Genomic DNA, 20,552 nt, shown 5'->3' on the forward strand with positions numbered 1-20,552 from the left:
GTGTTCTGTGTATTTTCCCTGTCCTTGTACATCAGCAGTACATGAGGACAAGCTATAAGGTGATCAGGATTAATGCAGAGAAGATTAGTTGTAACCTGATTCAGCTTTCCCAGTTGAGCAGACGGTCTAGCCCTGTGATGCCATGCTGGCAGGCAGAGGTTGTGCAGGGTCATTCTGTGGCCAGGGTTGCCTGCTTTTCATTGCAGTATTTACTGACTTGTGCAGGCTCAGTGCCTTCTAGAAAACAGAGAGGCAGCCTCAGGATGAGCCTTCTGTGCTGGGTGAGGGCTGTGTCCCTGGGTGTGCTGCGTTCCTTCTTTCTCAGACCATGGTGAATGAAATTTGGCTTCACATTGAACACACCTATAACAGCAGTGAGCTTCTGAGGTATTACTCAGGTGCTACTCTGTTTCTTCTCAACTGAGGTACCCTGAACAGCAAGATCATTGGACTGTCAGCACTAAAGCAAGGTTGAGTGTGGTCTGCAGTTGTAAGGTTTCACAGCAGTGAGGTATTTTCTAAATAATCACAATGACCTCACCATTTTAAATGTAATCCTGGCCATACTGGAATCCTGCTATTTTACATGTTTAATTTTCTAGAATTTATCTATATTTACTCATGGTTGGTTTGTGTTGTTTTGTTTGATTATTCGTTAAGTGATTGAAATGTGTTCTTTGTATGTGTGTATTCATGAGCAAGTTGATAATTTGGGAGTGTCACTGTACTGGTGTGTACCTGTTGTGAGGTGATGATTGCATCATGCTATGCCTCAGCAATGTGCCAAATGGATTGGGGTACTGGGAAGAGAATAAGAAGTGTAAATATTGTGAAATCAAGATGTGGAAACCCATATTCACAAGGTGAGCTCACATTTCTTACACACGCTTAACAATGTACTTGACTTCCCTTAGTTTTTATTGCTTTTGAAGTGAATTAAATGAATTAATCAGGCTGCCTTCATTTAGTTTAAACTGAGATATAAAGAGTTTTGTCTACTTACTGGTAGAACGGATCCTGTTTATATTCATTCCTTAGTGATAGCTTGTGCAGCAGGAATGTTCTGAAGTGTCTTTAATAATGTTGTTGAGTTGAGGCATGGAGGAGAATAATAGAATTTCTTGGGGATCAAGATCCGTTGTCCTCTATGGGATTACCAGTGGCAGGATAAAGGCTTATTCCATAGAACAGAAACAGATGAACTCTTCTCACAGGACACTTCCTAAAGTGAATTAATACAATGCATGAGTTCATGCTGTCAGCAGTTGCATTTTGGTTTGTTCTAGGTCTGATGTGAGAATGTTTACTTGGGAAAACAACCCTGATTTTTCAGTAGGACGCAGCATCTTCTGATTTGTTTGTATTCCTTTTGTTGCCATCCTGGTTGTCATTGTTTCTTTGCCTTTGTGAGGAGGAGGAGGAATAAAAATCAATAGTAGAAATCTACACTACACAAAGAGATGAGAAAGCCATCAGATTTCAGAAGGAATGTCCTGGTAAAAGAGTACCAAAGGGAACACCCAATCTATCCATATTTAGTGAATAGTGAAATGGATAGAGAGTTAAACAGTGGTGTTATATTTATGTTTTTTTAATTCATAGATGCTCTACCAACATGATTCAACTGTATGTAGTTCTCTGACTAATTCTTCAGCTCCAGCATGATTCTGACCATCTTTTATTTTCCACTTGGTATAAATGAATAATATATTAATATGCTGCACCAACATAGTTTCTCTCATAGAAGAAAAAAGATTCCTTTGATTATTTTCTCTTCTTATGGCTTTCTGAACGAATGTGTGCAGGAAACAGGCCGTGGACTTTTGTGGGAAGTCAGATCTTCTGAATGTGACACAAAGGGACTGAATGTCTGCAGTGGATTTAGTGTGGTATTGACTCTCCTGAGGCCAAGCTGTTAGAGCTGTGCTTACCTGCTGAAATAAGCATCGTGTCCTACTCTGCAAGAGAAACTGAGTGCTATTGGTAAAAGGTATTCAACTGAAATTCAGAAGACTCAGATTCCAACCTCTACTGAAAATTTATCTGATTCTTTTCTAGACTGCATGATGTATTGCATTTCATATGTTTGCCGGATACCGCCTTTATCTATCCTTGATCAATTTGTAATTATATGGTAGAATTGTTATCTCTTATGTTGTTACCATGTATGACACAATCTTGATGCTAGTCTGTAAGTGCTACTGTAGTATAAACAAGCCATTGTGAGAAAAAATGGTAAAAAATAAGCAAGAAGAGGAAAAACACTAATGAAAGGGAAGCACAATACAGCTACAATACAGCTAGTATTATTTACCCTCACCAAAAATCAGTTGGGAAAATAAGGCTTCTGCATTTTACATTTATTATTTTATTATTTTACATTATCTGGAATTCTAACGGATATCCTCTTGTAATACCTAAGGTTTCATGTTGAGAAAATGCTAGAGCTGTTTTTTTATTTTAGTTTTGTACATAGACATTTGTTGCTTAATGCTGCAATGATATAACTATCTTCTTTATTTTTAAGGAAATGAGTTATTCAGCTGTGTGATGGTAGGAGTGATACACAATGCCTGATCAGGACAAAAAGTTGAAGAGCACAGAAAAAGCAACAGATGCAAAACCTCCTAGGATTTCTATGAGGTATAGCACTGATGCCTGACTTTGTTTGAACTTCAGCAGGACCCGTGTGGAATTTGCACTAGCTGCCAAAGCAGAATGCCTTAATTTGAAATGCAGTATAAACATGACAACTGTTACTCTGGTCACAGAGTTTATTTACACCTTTGTTGATTTAGGGCATTCTGGAGAAGTTCTAAATTCTTTTCAATGCAAAATGAGGGCACTAGACAAATTTATTTTCTGTCAGTATCATTTGTTGATTTTCTTCACTCTTAAGAAGTACTTCTGTGCAACTACTAACATATATATTATGCCATTGTGTTTTATTCTAGGGATTATGCTGACCTTAAAAGACTTCAGTCTCTCTTAGATGCTCCATCGAGCAAACAACAGGTATTTTTCAGTAGCTGATATTAAACATACTGTAGAGTTGTATAATCACAAATATTGTTGACTATGGTTTGTAGCAGATGCTTGTGTTTCATTATGATTTAAAGTGTTAGTAAAATCTTGTGTGGTGGTTGTGGTATCCTTTTACTTTTCCTCTCCCTTGGCAATATTAATGCTTCTCTGTGGGATAAATCCTACTTAGAAAGGATGGAAGAATGGAACTGAGCCAAATCCTGTTATACTCTGCCATAATCATTATTTAAATCAGAAAAAATATTCCTTTGTTACAGTCTTGAACAGATTGTACTCAGCTATTAACAGTCAAGTAACCTTGTGTATTAATTTTCTTCCATGCCCTTCTAAAATCTCAGTAGAAGGTAGGATTAGGGATTTATTAGTTACAATATCTAATAAAATAATGTAATAAATTAAGAGTAATAAAGAACAGAAAATAAAAAAAAATCTGCATTTTAACCATACCGTCTTCAGAGAATAACAGTTCAGCTAAAAATCTTCTGGGCATAAATATCAGTGCATGAAACTGTTAGGGTATTGTAAAATCTTCACCTCAACTCACTTGTTGAAGCTTGTGTTTGCCATTTCAAGCAATGAAAACCAACATGTGAAGATAGGTGTGAGTCCTGGGGATACCAAAACAATTTATCTATTTCTGTTCTGTAAAAAGAATATGAGAGAGCTTAGGGAAATGTCCATGGAATACAGGAGTAAATCATTTCCTTTACTGGGTAGAGGCATGAATTGCTTCTGAGCAGAAAGCTGAAACAATGAGTTCTACAACCTAAAAGAAGTATGGAGGCTGTGCAAATAAATAATGTATAAGTTGGAGATTCCCTTGAGCATTGCTGTTATAAATTTTAAAAGGCAACTTTCTTTACATTTTATATATTTCTAGGTATTTGTTTTCCAACCTTACTTTGCATCAATTTTCTATCACTTCATTTTTGTATTATGTGATGTATGTGTTTGTATTGTACAGTGGCAGTTAAAGATTGAAGTTTTAACAGCATCTATAGCTCAAGTGAGAAATTGAGAAAGGGTAGTATTGCTTGTTAGCATTTTTGTAAGACTGTTCAAACACACCATTTGCCTCATGATTACCTTCTCTTTCCTCCTTAGCTTTCAGCTATACGTTTTGAAAATGGTCTAATCAGCATAACAAGATCTCTGCAAAATGTTGACAGTGATGGACAAAAACTTCATGATCAATGGCAAGAATCAACTGAAGCTATTGAACTTGAAAACTTCAGGTAAAAGAAAGAGCCAGTATGATGACACCATGTTGTATTTCTGAACATCTTAGTCTTAGACTTGTTGAGTTGTTGAAGCTGTTCATACTTGTGTGTCTGTTACTGGTAGTTTCATGCTTTTACCTTTTTAAACCAATATATCTTTGCTTTGTAAGTTTGAGAACGCTTCCACTCAGTGGAGTGAGCTGTGCAAAGTTAGTATATTCAATTTAAATAAAATAATGGATTGTTTGGAAAGCTCATACTATAACATTAAAATAGCCTCAGGTTATGCAAAACAGACTGTTCTTCAAGATTATTACTCTCTGGAAATCTGAAATTGTGTTATCCTATTGCAAGTGTTGTATTGTATGACATTTCTTAATTTTTCTTATTAGTGTAAAGTTTTGGCTTGTTGAAAGATAATTACCAGTTCAGCATTTTCCTTTTTTTTTTCTTTTTTTTCCCCCCATTAGCATGACCTACAAGAATGAGAGAAATTTTAGTAAACATCCTAAACATAAGCTGTTTCAAGATATTTTTACCTCTTTAATTAAGAACAGACTTAACTGCAGGTCAGTATATTAAGCATATTCATCTCCAATGAGGAGAGATCACTCTTTCTTGCCTTAATCAAGGAAGTAAGATGCATGGATAAGTCCTGGTATATATCTTTCAAGGATAGTCTCTGTGTGGAAACTAGTAGTTTCATATTTTTACATAATCGGATATAATTTTTAAATGATCATTTTAAGTATTAGCTTTGAAGACAAAATGCTTGGGTGGCTGGGAGTGAAGAAGGAGGGATGGAGTATTTTGTTGAAATTTGGATGACCAAAGTTATAACAACTGCTGTGTTTCTTTTGATCATTTGTTATCTATAGTTCGTTATTCTAAATAATTTTCTTGTTTTGATTTTTTAATTTGTGTTTTATAGAAAAACCTGTTTCTTATGCTGCTGTCATTTGAATGAGTAGGAAAACATTGCAAGATCTTCAAATATAGAGGGGTAGAGAACAATGTTTTCTGAAAAGAATCTCAGAATTTCAGGATTTCTATTTATGTTTACCACTGCTATATGCTGTATTTTTCCTTTTTGAATATCAAATACATTTTATAAAGAATTCTCAGTGCAAAATCTTAAAGGAGGAATCCTAGATCATTTAAATATGCTAATATGTAATGAATTGATTTTACAGATGTACTTGAAAGCCATCACAAAATTTGCTTAGTTTGCTTTGACCCCTTGGCAGATTAAACTGAGGAACCATCTTAACTTTGAGAATTTAACTATGGTTCCAAAATGATTTAGATGCCCTTTGTAAATATTCCATCATGTTGGTTTCCTGTCTTTGGAACTGCTGTCACTGCAGTGTGTCAGAATATTAAAAGCTGTGTCCCTGGCCTGCATTACACAGCTTTTTAGGTGAAAAAGTTGATTGGGATTAAAAAAAAAAAAAAAAAAGTAAAATGAAAAAGTCCATCACACCCGCTTAACAACTTCACTGTGTTGGCAGAAGTCCTGATTGGAGATGGTTCTGTTGGCAAAAAAACCTGTGAAACGGCAGTCAGCTTAGCTTAAGTTGCTTGGGTATGAAGTATAACTAAACAGGCAGAAAAAAGATCCTGCTGGCATATGCTGAATATTATACTAAGTTCTCCTGTAATGTGGAATGTAAATGTACCTATAGTAGAAGAGCCCTGCAAATGTTTAACAGGTTCAGAGAATTACTGTCTCTGCACAGAAACGTGACAAATTATTTGCTTAATTGAAGATATTAACTGTCAAGAATCAAAATGTTTTGAAAGAACAACTTTTAACACCCCATATAATGTGAGCTGAAAACAGTTTCCCAATCTGACATACTAACTTTTGCTTGTCAGTATATGATTGCTGCCCGTGAAAGTTATGCACTTTTCTGAAGTGGCCAAATATGGAAGCATAATGAAAAATACTATTATTTTGGATGGAATGTTGGCATGGCAGGGCTGAAATTTTGCTAGTATCTATTTGCAAAACATTTATTTTTATCAAAGCATGTTTAGCCATTGGCATCATTCCCAACTGCAAATGATAAATTAAGAACTGCCATATCACGTACACTTCTGTTCCTTGGAAACTTGCCCAGATACAGATTCTGTCCTCTCAGTGAAAACAACAACAAAAAAACCTTGAAGATACCTGATTTTACGTTTATTTAAATAGGAGAATAGAGACATCTACCTTCAACAGACAATGGAAATAGTGTTTCTCTTACTGGTATTTGTGCAGGACTGCTGTCCCTGGATGCTTTGTATTTTCTGTCAAGTCTTGGTGTTGAACTATATGCCAAAACATAAAAGAGGAAATTCTATAAGGAAATACAACCTTGTATCAAGAACTTTTTTTTTTTTAAGTTTGTCACAATATTTGAATATAAATGGTAAAGAATTACACAGAATGGCATAGAATTCTATGGTGGCGTATATTCTTAAGTTGTTGCAGGCCAATAATCTTATAGCCAATTGCTTCCTGAATCATAATCTTCTGCATAAGTGTGTTTGTACTTGTTTATTGTATTTGGCTCATGTTTTGGATATTTCTTTTACAGGGAGTGGGTTAATCAAGCTCCATCCATCCATTTTCTTAGAGTATTAATTTGCCTGAGATTATTAATAAGGGATCCATGCTATCAGGTCAGTATATCAAAATATGTGTTGAATAAGAGAATGTGTATAAACATCATGTTTATGGTTGTTTTGTTAAATGTATGTATAAATGTGTACATTCTTATGAATGCATATTTTATATGTATATATGTATACACCTGTATTTCTATGTCTGAAAAAAACCCCACAACAGATTGCACATGTGCACTCTCATTGTTATTGGATAACTTGCTCAATTTTTAATACGTTTTGTATCTTCTGGTGTTGCTAACTCTAATAAATGACCTTCAGATTTCCATAGCAGATGATTTGGGCATTGCCCATTGCCATGGACTACATACTTTACCTCTGTGTGTAAATACATAAAACTTCCTTAACATAACAAGTGAACAAAACTGAAAGCTGCCTATTCCTTCAAGCAGTTCAGATCTCTGAATTAGAAACTGCTATAAAAAAAAATATATTTTTCTGACAATTACAGCTGTTATTAAAAAGACTGAACCCCAGACATCTGTTAGGTATTTGTTTTCATGTATTTTTTTTAATGTGTACCTGTGATTACACTACTGTTCTGATTGTAGAACCTTACAGATTTCATGTCTGTACTTTTATTTATCTAATTATTGTAAGTAATTCTAAACTCTGAAATTGCTAAGCGTATCCCAAATCCATTGACTTTGGTGTCTGGAATTAAGATTTCTCAACATTCATAACGATCAGGCTACTTAGGTTCAAGTATCTCTTGTTGCAGTGTTTTCTCTATTGTGACATTTTCTTTTAATTATTTTTTTGTTCATTTGTTTGTTTCATTTTAGGAAATACTCTCCAGCTTAGGTGGGATTGAAAACCTAGCTCAGGTAAAATTCCTCCTGGAATTTTTGCCTACAGTGTTGTATGCTTGTTTGTTATGAGTGGAATAAAATATACTGTAAAAAGTGGTGAAAGTGTGCTTTTGTTTTTTGGAAAGAAGTGTATTCCTCTGTTAGCATATAAGCAGTTGATGTACTTCTTCACTAGTGCATAAAACAACTGACCTTATAACATAGCAGCATTTAACCCAAGACTTCATTAGGAGGTTTAACAAATGCCTCCTGTACTGACAAAAGAATTACATAAGTCAGCACAATTGGTTTGGTCAAAAGAAACTGTAGACTTATGAAGGAAGATGTTTAAAAGTCTCCTGAAATTAAGCAAATGACTTCTCAAAGGTAAAAGCACAGCAAGAGTAACAGTTTGATATCTGTGAACAATATCGATAATCAACTGCTGTAGTTTTTATTTCCTTGGGGATTTTAACATTTGTTCCTCAATGAATGGGAGCTGCCCATGTAGCACTGAAATATGGCATATCTTAAATATGCTTGAAATTGAGACTTATTGTTAGGAGTTTGCATTCATGGAAAATCATGATTTGCATATTTTGTGCAAACAAATGTATATTCTCGTAATGCAATCATTGTTCATTAATATCTACAGTGCCACCTGTATTTCAAAGAAATAATGGTGTGCTATAGTTCCTAGTTCAGGCAGTCACCTGTCTGAAATGCCCTTAATGTCGTAGGAGTCAAAGATTATGTGTTTTTAATATAGTTCTCGTTCAAGTAGTTTGGTTGGTTTTGGTGATAAGCTTTCAGATAGAGAACTGTTCTCAAGTCCTTTGAGGTATGCTGGTGCAAAGCACAAATTACAAATAATACTTTACATAGTAGTGTACTGCTGCTGTAATTCTAGTCTCTTTGTATTACATGCTTGATATTGATGTAGATTACTTATGCAGTGCTTTGGAGAATACAAAATGCCACCACACTGAAGATTTTGACAGTATGTAAAAATATGTTAAGACCAGTATGTATAGATATGTAAGTGATACTGAGAATCTCATCATGAGTTTGTGTGCTAACAGAGATTGCATCCTTGTGATAATTTTAATTTCTTGGTGATTATGCTCCACTATATAGTTATTAGGGATATTAAAAAAAGGTGGACTATCATTTCCCACCTGTTGGACGTGTTCAACACCCCCAGCTGCACCTGCCAGTCACTATTGTGTATGCTGAGCAGACTCTGAGCCTGTGGACTAGCTTTTCCAAATAGTGGCCAATAGTAGATGCTTATGGAAAAGTATGTGAAGAGGAACATCAAGTGATAATTAAATTCTACAGAAAATTCTTTTCAAACTCGAGTAGATTGTAAGAAAGGAATTTTGCCCCTAAAAATAATGCCTTTGTAATTGGTGGTGTTCAGTGGATTTTCCACCGGTGTAATTTTTACATTTGATTTTGAATTCTTATAAGATCTCTCCAGTACGCTGACAACTTTCACAGCAAAAGTGTCACATTAATGTTTTTTTGTGAAACAGATGCACCACCTGCAGGCTATTACTGTACATAACACCCTAGACCTGCGAATTAATTAACTAATTAATCTGTTTCCCCACTTGTAGTGTATGGAAACAGTAGCAAATGGCTATCTAAATTGTGGAGAAGAGAAGTATAATGTAGACAAGTTGGTCAACATGACATGTAAGTGATTTCACTAACATAACTATTTAATAAAGTTTTATTAATGTAATAGTTAATAAGAATGTAATAAAGTGCTCTTAGAATATTTTAATATGATGTTTAAAAACATTGAAAATGCTTGAAATGATCAGTAATTAAGATATTACTAGATTCATTGTAGACTTCATCATAAAAATATGAAGATAGCTGAAATTTTTGTGGAGCAGCATGTCTCGTCTCTATGCATGTGTAATGTGTCTTAAGAAATTAATAGCTCTTTGAAATGGAACAGCATAAGATAATCGTGTTTCAAATACCTTACTCTTGCTTTATTATGAAATTAGTAAAATGGAAAATGCTAAGTGATAAAACTCTGAAAGATGTGACTCCCTTTGTTCCATAGACATTCTTCAGAAGATTGCTGCTGTTAAAAATCAAAGAGAACAGGTTATAGCAAGTGGAGCACATAAAGTAAGAACTTTGTAAATTTACTTATCAAAAGCAATTATCTACTTAACTAAATGCCTTATCCACTTCAGATTTAGTTGACACTAAAATCCTTATAATACTAAGTTTGTAGAGTAAGATAATCTAAATTCTGTTTTCTTGGTATGAGTTAGTATATTTTTTTTCTTGTTTATGACTTAAATGACCTAATACATGGTTATTTGTCATTCAAGGTAATTATGTCCTAAATGTTTCAAATAAACCAATTCCAAATTCTAAATGGTAGTCAAGTTTACACTGTCCTGAACTACATATTATTTTTTCAGAACTTATTTTGAAATTTCTGCTATGATTATTCACTTAGACAACACCGTGTGCCAACCTTGCTAGAGATTACTGTCAATGAAAGGTTGTTCACAATGTATTTTATTGCTGCTTTCTGGCCAAGCTCAGTGAAGTTAGAGAAAAATCAGTAGAACTTGTGATTTGTGATTCTATTGTGCTGCAGTTGGCAATTATGATTAGATAGTAATTTTACTATTTTTTGAAGATCTAGACAAATATTATTTTTTCTATGATATACATATTTAACAAAATATGAGGTTTTCAATTACGTACTGTATAATTTTAAATACAGGCTTAAAAATAGTTTTTTACATCAGGAGGCCTTGATTCAGAGTTCTGAAATGTTTTGCACAGAACAGTTATGACAAGGTTACATTAAATTGGACAGATACTTGTAAGAGTCATAAGAGATACATCCTTAAAAAGTGAAACATTTTTGCTTGTTCTAAGTCTTGGTGTATTTAAATGTACCTGGAGCATACTTTAAAAGTCTCTGAATCTTCTATTGCATTCTTTTAGACATTTTTATCTTTATTTTCAAAATTTATGACTGTTCAGTACATAATTCTTTCTATGGTTGAATGATAAAATGAAAATGTAAAGTTTACATTCATTTATCTTGTTCTGTATTTTCTAGACTTTAGTAAATTTGTTATGTGCCAGAGACAAAAATGTGCTTTTGGGTGCTCTCCTTGCCCTGATTAGCTTAGCAGAAAGGTAGGCTGTTCACAGTAAGCACTTTAATGTTCTGTCTTGATGTAATATTAAAACTGCTGCTTCTGTGGAAGACTTCTTTAAGAAAAAAGAATAAAATGAAATTTTGTTCTGAAGAAGTCTAGGAAGTGTGCTTAATTTTACATTAAAGCAGTAAGAAAGAGAAGTTAAAAAGGCTTTAATAGCTTATACTCTTCAGTATAGTAAATTATCATAGAATTGTTTGAGTTGGATGGGACCTTTAAAAGTCTCCTAGTCCAACTTCTCTGCAATGAAGAGGGACACCTACAGCTACATCAGGTGCCCAGAGCCTATGCATAATGAATACATAACATTTGGGTACATGTACCCTTTCTTTTCTGATGACCATTTTAAAAAAATATTTGTTTTTTTCTCTTTTTTAAATTTTTTATTATTTACTCCTGTTGTGAGTGGGAATAGTAGAAGGAAAGATGAATGACACAGCATCTTTCATTCTTAATAACTTAATTCTTAATGTCTGACAGACCTGTACGACAATTTTGTTACTCAAATGAAAAATTATAACAAAAATTATAAAACTGAAAAGGATAATACACTTCCTTGATATCAGTAATAAGTTAACTAATAACTTTCTCTAGATTTTCTTTTTCCCAAATGTCTTTCATTCTGTTTTTATTTCAGTTTATGAACTTTAAAATATATATATATTTATAGCAGAAATAATATTTCAGCCTATATCCCATCTGCTTAATTTCTAGCATGAAACAAATTAAATACATTTGCATCTTTACTTTTCTGCATTCAGATGTTCACATTTATGTTTTCTGTACTGAGAAAATTGGAAATTGTTGTAGAGACAGATTTGACATAATATATCTTTGTGGCTTTAAGTATTTGTGATATTATTAGATAAGACTGGAGGAAGAGATGCTGGTCAAAACAATGTATAAGGAATGACATTAAAGAGCAATGTGATTTTGGTGTACCTTAATTTGATATAAATGCCAGGAATAATCAATTTGTAGTCCAGAATGTAGGGAGAAGATAAGTGAGCTCACCATTGTTGAGAACTTGCTGGTGATATTACATGAATACGATTTGCTTTCTAAAAGGTGAGAGTTCACTTATAGATTAATTATGTTAAAGTATTTTGTACTTTCTCATTTAGAGATATGTTTATTTAGAGGAATTAGATAATGTGCTATTTTAATGCTCTCAGGGTGAAGTTCTGAAAGCTGTGTATTTTTTGTTAGTTATAGTAATGGTAAATAGTTGATATAGTGACATCTTTCATAGTAATTGTTGTAGACTCTCTTTCTAATGATGTTCTACTGTACAAATAAATTATAATATTACTAGACAGTAACAGCAAATGAGTTTTTTGTTGTTGTTTGTTTGTTTGTTTTGATGTATTCTTTTAACTGCTGAAACCTGAATGGTTTGATGGGAAACAAGTTGAACTCAGACAGTTCCTGGGTTGTTGATTATAAACTAGTAAAAAACTGCAATACATGTAGCTGCTGTAGTTTATGTAGGAGGCTGTGTCAAAACCCACATCACTCTAATCAAATGTCAAGGTCCTGAAACACTCTAAGCTCAGCTGAGCCCGTTAGCTGAGCATAGTGTATCTTCAGTAAGAAATGAAAAGACTTTCAAAGCTGGCATTTCACATATGCTATCCATGTTTCAAAGTCAGAAGGTTTTAAAAATTTAATGCTTACTGATTTCTCATATGTAAATGTAATTATTTTGCATATGATTGGAAATAATGACAATGTAAAAATATTTAACTTCATTTCTGCATTGGAAATTATTTTGATCATATATAAACCAAAGGGTTTTTAGAAAAATTGGAGTTTGAATATAGACAGGAAGCTAATGGACTTAATAGCTTGTTACAAATAATTTCAAATTCAGGTAGGGATCTTCTTGTTTCATCAAACATGAATGCAGCTTTCTGGTCTCAAGTGGAGATGGAAATCTCTTAACTACAGTTGCTCTAGAAAATCCATCTTATTTACAGTGAATTTAATGGAAATCTAGTAGGAACTTTTTAAATTATATGTTCAGTCCTATTGGGTATTATTCAAATCATACCAGTGAAGAATCCAGACTGTAGGGTTATTCTGTTTCCACCAGTGTACTTTACACTTGCATACAAACTTTTCACATGCAGTACTATTCGTATCAGTAATACCACTGACACAAAGTTTTCTTTAAACTCCTTTTTTTCATTATGTGGTCTATTTTCTTTTTTAAACATTTACTGACTTTTTGTCCTCTTTGCTGACAAGAAAAATTAATGAGAAAGGTGTTGTTAAAATCTTTTACTGAATTTTTTAGGCTCACAGCAGAGCTGTTGCGTCTTCTCTGTGCAGAGTCACAAGTCAAAGAACAAGTTAAAATTTATGAAGGTGTTCCAGTTTTGCTCAGTTTACTCCATTCTGATCATATCAAGCTTCTGTGGAGTGTGGTTTGGATTCTGGTACAGGTTTGTGAAGACCCTGAGACTAGTGTGGAAATCCGGATTTGGGGTGGAATCAAGCAGCTACTTCATATATTGCAGGGGTAGGTTTTCTTTCGTGTGCATTTTGCCAGTTATGTGAGAATATGTCATCTTTTGAGATGCATTTTACCAGTCTCCATTTTATCTAATCGCATCTTTGTCTTCCTCAGTTGTGTCAGGTGTCTACAGAAATTAGAAAGCAATTTTAAATGTACTGAATGATCTTGTTGTTTTTTTTTTCCAACTGTACATATTTCATTGGTCTCTTACAGTGTTTTTCATGTTTTTAATTAATTTATTTTTAATTATTTTCTCAGGGAAAGAAATCTTGTTTCTGATCGCACTTCAGTTGGAAGTTTATCTAGTGCAAATGCAGCAGGGAGAATTCAACATCTTCATTTGTCAGATGATTTGAGTCTCGATGAGATACAAGAAAATACTTTCTCCCTTCAAGCAGGTTGGTTTACAAGGCAGAGTTCTTTGTTGTGCATTCACTTACACTTGGGCAAAGGGATTCAAACTATTTCAAAATTGAAATTGAAAATATAGACATTTATACCTGCTGGTATATATACTCCCACCTAGAATGTCAGCACCAATTCAGTTCTGTTTACTTCTAAATGTGCAATATCAGCACATATTTTTAAACAACACTTTTTTTCAGAAAAGAACAAAGGATACAGTGTTAAGCACATGGAAATCATGTATGTTTCTCCTCACTGTATAAACATATTGTGGTTTTTTATTTATTTGTTTTTAGCCTAAGATTCATTTTATTTTGTTCCCTCTTTTCAAACTTACTGTGATATGCCAGTAATGAAATGATTATAGTGGAACATTTTCAGAATGGTATTTGAAACAGGAAAGTGAGGAACTATTTACTGACTAAAACCCTCATCCATCATCCTCCCTGTTCTGCTTGAGGGATGTCTTGTTAGAAGAGCTGGGTGTGAAGATGATTTTGGGGAAAAGAGTAGGAAGTAACGTGAAAGTGTTTGTTTGTTTGTTTTAAATTTCTGTTTCTCCCTATCCAAATCTGTTCTAACTGGTGATTCATTAAATTAATTTTCCCCAAATTTAGTCTATTTTGCTTGTGATTATAACTGGTAAGCAATATCCTGGTCTAGACCCATGAGCTATTCTGTCCTATTTTCTCCCTCTCTTCTGTTGAGGAGGAGGAGTGAATGAGTGGTACGGTGAGCATTTTGCCCATACCTGCTATGCCATCTGAATAGCTTTGTGAATCTGGCCCTAAATATTACTTCTGAATTTTTGTTCTAGCTTGTTGTGCTGCAATTACTGAACTGGTGCTCAATGATACTAACGCTTACCAAGTAGTACAGGTAGGAAGACTTTATTCAGTTAAGTAAGGCACTGTCGTTTAGGATTTGACTTATTTGTTCTTATTGGCCACCATAATTTAATTAAGAAGCAGAATGTGTTTTAATGTGATTGGAGAATATCTCTTTATATAACTTTTGTATGCTTTTTATATAATAGTATATATTTTTTCATACATGTAGGAACACAAAAATATGTGCAAAAATATCAAAGTATGCATGAAGGTGTTTGAAATAATAATAGACAGCTTTACGGATGCACTATTTTCATTGGCATCTCCTGTCATGATTTTGCTGCAATTTTTCTGCAGACTATTAAGTGCCATCATGGAACAATCTGAGAAATACAAACTCCCAGTTCCCAATTGTGCAGCTGAGCTTTGTGTTCTTTCACAGAAAAAATTCCATTTTCTTCAGAGTCTGATATTTCCATCTGCAGGGATGTGCATTTTACAGTGTAATATTTTAATCAGTTCAGGCTATGGTTCTGAAAACTGTTATTAAAAATCTCTGAAATGTATGGCATGCATTGCCAAAGACATAAATATTTAGAACAATAATTCCAGCTAAAGTCCATCACCCACATATTAGCTTAAAATTCTAGAGCTAGAGGTATTTCTAAAAGGAATTAAGAGAACAGAGTCTTGAATATATTAGATAAAAAAAAGTTCATGTATATGTCAAAATAATTGTTCAGGCAAAATGAAATGGAAGTAATTCTAAGAAAAATGTTATATATTTATTGCTAAAATTGTCATTAAACGATATAATTTAGTTAACTTTTTATCTGAACAACATAGCTTTTCATGTTTTAGTCTGATTTGGTTTCATAGAAATAAAATGTCTCTCATTTACATTAATTATATTTTAAAAACATTGTGACTCTTAAGTGACTTAGGAAGTAGAAGTCTGATTTTAACATGGATCAGGGTTTTTCTAAATTGCCCCAGTGAAATGTGATAACTGTACTGTCAGTTAAAATTCCTTAAGGTTAATGCAACACTGTGCAAGCTGGAAGTAAGGTTTTTCAGTCTTAGCATATTCCTCACTCATCCTGTTAAAAGACAGAGATGTTCCCCTCCATCAAAACCAACTGACATCCACCATACAAATCTGAACATAGTTTTATCTATTTTCATTGCAACTGGATTTCCACCCTACAATAGCCACTTCCATTTTCAGTCTTGTTTCTTTCTCTGCTGTTATAACTGTGAGTGAACAAGATGAAGAGACTCAGGTTAGAAGCAGCAGAAGAGTTGCATCACTTTTGTTTATTACTGGGGCTTGTGTAGAATTTTGTCAGGCTAGATATCCTCTAAAGGTTTATTATAGAGGCAAAAGAATCTTGGTTCAGGCCATTGAGTACCATTTACTTTTGCTGTAGCTGCTTTCTACTTGTCCATCCGCTGTCTTTGTCTGAACTTACAGCCTCATTAGAAATCTGCAGACCAGAATGTGCTTATCAGTCAGTGGCACAACTGCGCTGTCTAAAATCTTAGCTTAACTCTACCTTGTGAAATTTAAACAGATACATCAGGACTCACTCAAACTATCATGTCTGATGTCTCTCCAGCTTATGATACTGCCTCATTGTATGCATGCAAAACTGTCTTTGTGATATCTGTTTAAGTGTTAGAATGGTTTCATTCTTACGTATGTTTAAGTTATTTCAGCTTATAAATCCAGTATGCAGTAGAAGGCTGAGATTTTGCAAGACAGTATTAGATTCTGATTTATTTGAAGTAACAATGACTTCTAGCATTCCTTTGCACAGAAACCATGAATAAAAATGTTGACCTTTCTCTGTTTCCAGGCAAATGGAATATATATAATAGCAAAACTGATTTTACCGGACAAAGAAAGGAATGCTGACAAAGCTTATTTATTACAGGTAACTTCCTACATTATAATTGCACGTTGAAATTCCTAAACAGTTCCTGAGATTTTTGCTTTTGTTTTGTGGTTTAAAAGTTTGTTTTAAAGTGCAATGGACATCTTACTTGAAGAGGAAATAAAACAAAATCAGCAATAATAAATGCTCCAAGAAGTAAACACACAATTGTTATTCAGCTTATGGTACTCTATTCTGACCTACTTTGTTTCTCACAATTTATATGGTGTAAAGGAAAATTAATATTTTTCCATTGATAGTCTTTCCCCTAAATCTTCAGGCTTCTCAACATTAGATCTTCTTGTGTGCTTTGGTCTTCATTGGCATTAAGTGAAGACTTTATGTTGTACTAATTTCTGCTTCTTTCTGGTGCATCTTACTGCAGCAGTTAAATACAGGAAAACTTCACATGAAATAGAGCAAACTTTAATGTAAGATAAATATAAGCAAGTAAGTGTAGAATGATTCTTGTTTTTAAAAGAGATTAATTCTCAGTTGTTAGAGGCATTTCCTTATTTCCACTGTTTCAGATGTCAATATCTTATTTCCATTTGATTTACGTCATAATCATCTTTCTTTGATTAGATATATTGTGTAGCATGTAAAGAAAATAACTCTAGATACAGAGAATTCAAGATGCATTACATGAAGAAAGTGTATGTGTTAACTACGTGTTAGTGAATGTTTTACAAATAAACTTTCTTCAGCAGAGATAATTAAGAAACTTTTCTCCACTCTTTGTTTTCTCTAAGTAATACTGCCTACTTTTAAAGAATAGGATGTACTTAAAAATCTGTTTTTACTCTTTTCATTATCATATTAATAATGTAATCTACCTAGACATTTAAGAGCAGAACGTACTGTATGTGTTGGGAATCCCTGATGTTTATAATTGGCTTTTCCATTTGTGCATAGATTTGTTATTAATTTTAGCTTTTCCAACTGTAGTGCTATGCTTTCAGAGCCCTGAGATTTCTCTTCAGTATGGAAAGAAATCGACATATCTTCAAAAGGTATACTAACAAAATGTTTTGTGAAACACCATTACAATACCTTTTAGAAGGTATCATTCCAGTCAGAAAGATATTGTTTTTAAATGCCAGTTTTCAGCAAAAAGAGTAAGTTGCAGGAACTTCTGTCCAGTCTACAATCACAGATAGATTTTGCTGTGTTGCATTAGTGCCAGCCTACAAGATGATGATGTTCAGTGTGGGGACTTCTATTGCCATGCATGCCAGAGAACCTAGGTCTGTAGGGCCTCTTTCCTCCCCTGTGAATCAAGGTTTAAAATTTAAAATATGTTGAGGACATGTTTAAGACCACTGGAGATAAAAACATACTTTAATCTGCAGATTATCAGATGCAATTTGCAGCCCTGGATAGTGGCAAAATATGGATAACTGGATAAATATGTAATTTTTTTGCTGCTCAACCCTCCACTCCTCCTCAAGGGAGTGATTTTACATTGAGACAGTTTACTCAAGAGTGTTAAAAAAGATCTGGATCAATAAGAGGAAAATGCCTTTCATCATTTACCCATTTTTGGTAATTAGCTGGCTGTTTCACCAGGTAGACTATAAAGGCTGTGTAAAATCTAACACTTATATTTGTGGGATTAGAGTGATACTCATATTGCTAATGACAGCTGCCTGGCAGCAGCAGTGTTTCTGTATGATTTTATTCTATATTATAAATTCTGAGAATTACAAACAAAAAAAGATGTATCACGTTTTTACTTAAAAAAAAAAAAAAGATTTTGTACTGGAGTAGGATATCAGTTTGTAATCAATATTGATGGTTGGTGTCAAGTTTTTAAAGTGATAATGTGTCCTGCTTGATTTTTTTTCCCCACCTCAGAAGCCTTCTGTTCCATATTTTCACTTCATTAAAAAGAAACTGACCTCCAGTTGAGAATAACAGTAATCAAACACTGTGTTGTATCTGCTAGCTTACATGCCTTTCTTTTCATCTTTTAGAGTAGATTTTCTGGGACAAAAATTCTAGAATGCATATTGTGGTTCTTTAAATGCAGAAAAATGTTAATCCTATCAGAGGTAGAAAGAGCTCAGATAAGTTAACTGCGAGCATAATGTAAAATACTGCATGAAAAATACAAAAGTAAATGGAAATTTGAAAAGTGCATTGACTTTAAAGAGGCTTAAAGTGTCCAGAGAACTGGCATTTGTAGCAATACCCTATCCATGGAGGCCTTAGTCTAGTTTTGGAAGGTTTCTTTAGATCCTATATGGGTGTTGAGTTAAAAAAAAAAAAAAAGTTAATATCTGATACATTATTCAAGAATAAGTATATCATTTAGAAGATTCCGAATTAAGTACTAATAAATACTTGCTGTAGATTAATAGCTAGAGCGAACACTTTCTGAAGTACATAAAAATGTTAAATTTTTGTAGAATTTTTCCTACTGGCTTGTTTGAAATCTTCATTGATATTGGACATTATGTGCGTGATATTAGTGCTTATGAAGAGCTGGTATCAAAGCTGAATTTATTAAAGGTAAGTAAAGAACACTGTAGCTTTGAAAAGCTGTCTTATTTGCACATACTTAGCACAAGAAAGGCATGAAATATTTTATATTTACTCATTTGTCATTTAATGTATAACCAGGAGGATGAATTGAAGCAAATTGCTGAAAGTATTGAGAGTGTTAATCAGAACAAAGCACCTACAAAACATATAGGCAATTACGCAATTTTAGAACACCTTGGCAGTGGAGCTTTTGGAAGTGTATATAAGGTAAGCTTCCCTTTTGGTATTCGTTTAGAGGTTGTAGAGGAACCTTCAGGAAGTGGGTCTAATACCTATTTTAAACACAAATTTCCTTTAAATTTCAGTAGTGGAATTAGTTACCAAAAGGCTATTATCCCTCTGAGCTTGTTGCTAACAGATGCCCATTTCTTTTAGTGTTTACTGTGATTTTGTTTTTCACTTCCTGTGTGTATAAGATCGATAATATAAGATATTTCTTAGTATGAAGTAAAACTAGTAAACCTAATTTCTCTCTACAAGGAGTTTATCTGTCTATTGCTCACAAGTGTGTGTGAAATCACAGAATTCAAGCAAGTATTATTTCAAAAGGAACATTTGGCACTGGTAAGTTTTTTTAAAACACGATGACAAGCTCACCAGTTTCCTGCTAACCTGCATTTTTAAATTCTTTTGTCTGCTCTGTTTCTTTTGACTAATTGCATTCTATACAGAATAAACAAAGGTTGCAATATTTGTGAGATGGTTTTGGAGTTAGATAACTGATATATATGATAGCCATAATAGTATCCTATCTGTTTCCAACCTATACCAATTTTACAAAGGTTTTATCTTTTTTGTAGGTTAGAAAACGTAATGGACAAAATCTTCTGGCATTGAAAGAAATCAATTTACACAATCCAGCTTTTGGAAAGGACAAAAAGGATAGAGACAGCAGTGTAAAGAACATTGTCTCTGAGTTAACCATCATCAAAGAGCAGGTAGGTCTCATGGACTCCAGATTAATGTACAGGCATTCTGTTAACATCATTAACCGTGACTATTACTTTTTACCTAAATATTTTCAATATAGGAAAAATTCTTTCTGCACTGTTAGCAGGGGTGCAGATGTTTGTTACAAATGATTCTTTTTGTTGTTGTTGGAAGTGCATGAAATTTTCTCAGGAATTCTGTAAACAAATACTTGGATTTAAAAGATAACTGTTTTTGTAATTGTAAATAAATATTAAAAGAAACCTGCAACAGTACAGACAAATCATTAGTGTTCTTTGGCTATGCTAGCAGGAGTGTTGCTATGAATCTTTGTGTAATTGCATATATTTTTATTTTAGTTTTTACAAGAAGCATTTGGGGTTAGTAGTGAAGTTCTACTGCACTGCAGTTCATAAACATAAATCCTTGTTGGATTCTTCC

At 33.6% G+C, this 20,552-nt stretch overlaps 1 protein-coding gene across 1 annotated transcript in view; it reads left to right on the plus strand.

Annotated features, from left to right (window-relative positions):
- The first annotated feature begins 2,565 nt into the window (after nt 1-2,565).
- NEK10 (NIMA related kinase 10) overlaps nt 2,566-20,552 on the plus strand; it is a 79,698-nt gene continuing 61,711 nt past the window's right edge. Inside the window, exons 1-18 of the mRNA XM_065753473.1 lie at nt 2,566-2,643; nt 2,955-3,015; nt 4,150-4,280; nt 4,736-4,834; nt 6,851-6,935; nt 7,724-7,765; nt 9,352-9,430; nt 9,813-9,880; nt 10,839-10,918; nt 11,923-12,009; nt 13,241-13,465; nt 13,721-13,860; nt 14,685-14,746; nt 16,557-16,634; nt 17,583-17,647; nt 19,046-19,148; nt 19,260-19,388; nt 19,982-20,119. Of these exons, the coding sequence (XP_065609545.1) occupies nt 2,570-2,643; nt 2,955-3,015; nt 4,150-4,280; nt 4,736-4,834; nt 6,851-6,935; nt 7,724-7,765; nt 9,352-9,430; nt 9,813-9,880; nt 10,839-10,918; nt 11,923-12,009; nt 13,241-13,465; nt 13,721-13,860; nt 14,685-14,746; nt 16,557-16,634; nt 17,583-17,647; nt 19,046-19,148; nt 19,260-19,388; nt 19,982-20,119 (1,746 nt within the window). The 5' untranslated portion in view covers nt 2,566-2,569. The remainder of the gene's footprint in view (nt 2,644-2,954; nt 3,016-4,149; nt 4,281-4,735; nt 4,835-6,850; nt 6,936-7,723; nt 7,766-9,351; nt 9,431-9,812; nt 9,881-10,838; nt 10,919-11,922; nt 12,010-13,240; nt 13,466-13,720; nt 13,861-14,684; nt 14,747-16,556; nt 16,635-17,582; nt 17,648-19,045; nt 19,149-19,259; nt 19,389-19,981; nt 20,120-20,552) is intronic.

The sequence above is a fragment of the Cyrtonyx montezumae genome, unplaced genomic scaffold, assembly GCF_038088225.1.
Source record: "Cyrtonyx montezumae isolate F1298 unplaced genomic scaffold, pur_monq_1.0 scaffold_8, whole genome shotgun sequence".
NCBI classification, from domain to species: domain Eukaryota; kingdom Metazoa; phylum Chordata; class Aves; order Galliformes; family Odontophoridae; genus Cyrtonyx; species Cyrtonyx montezumae.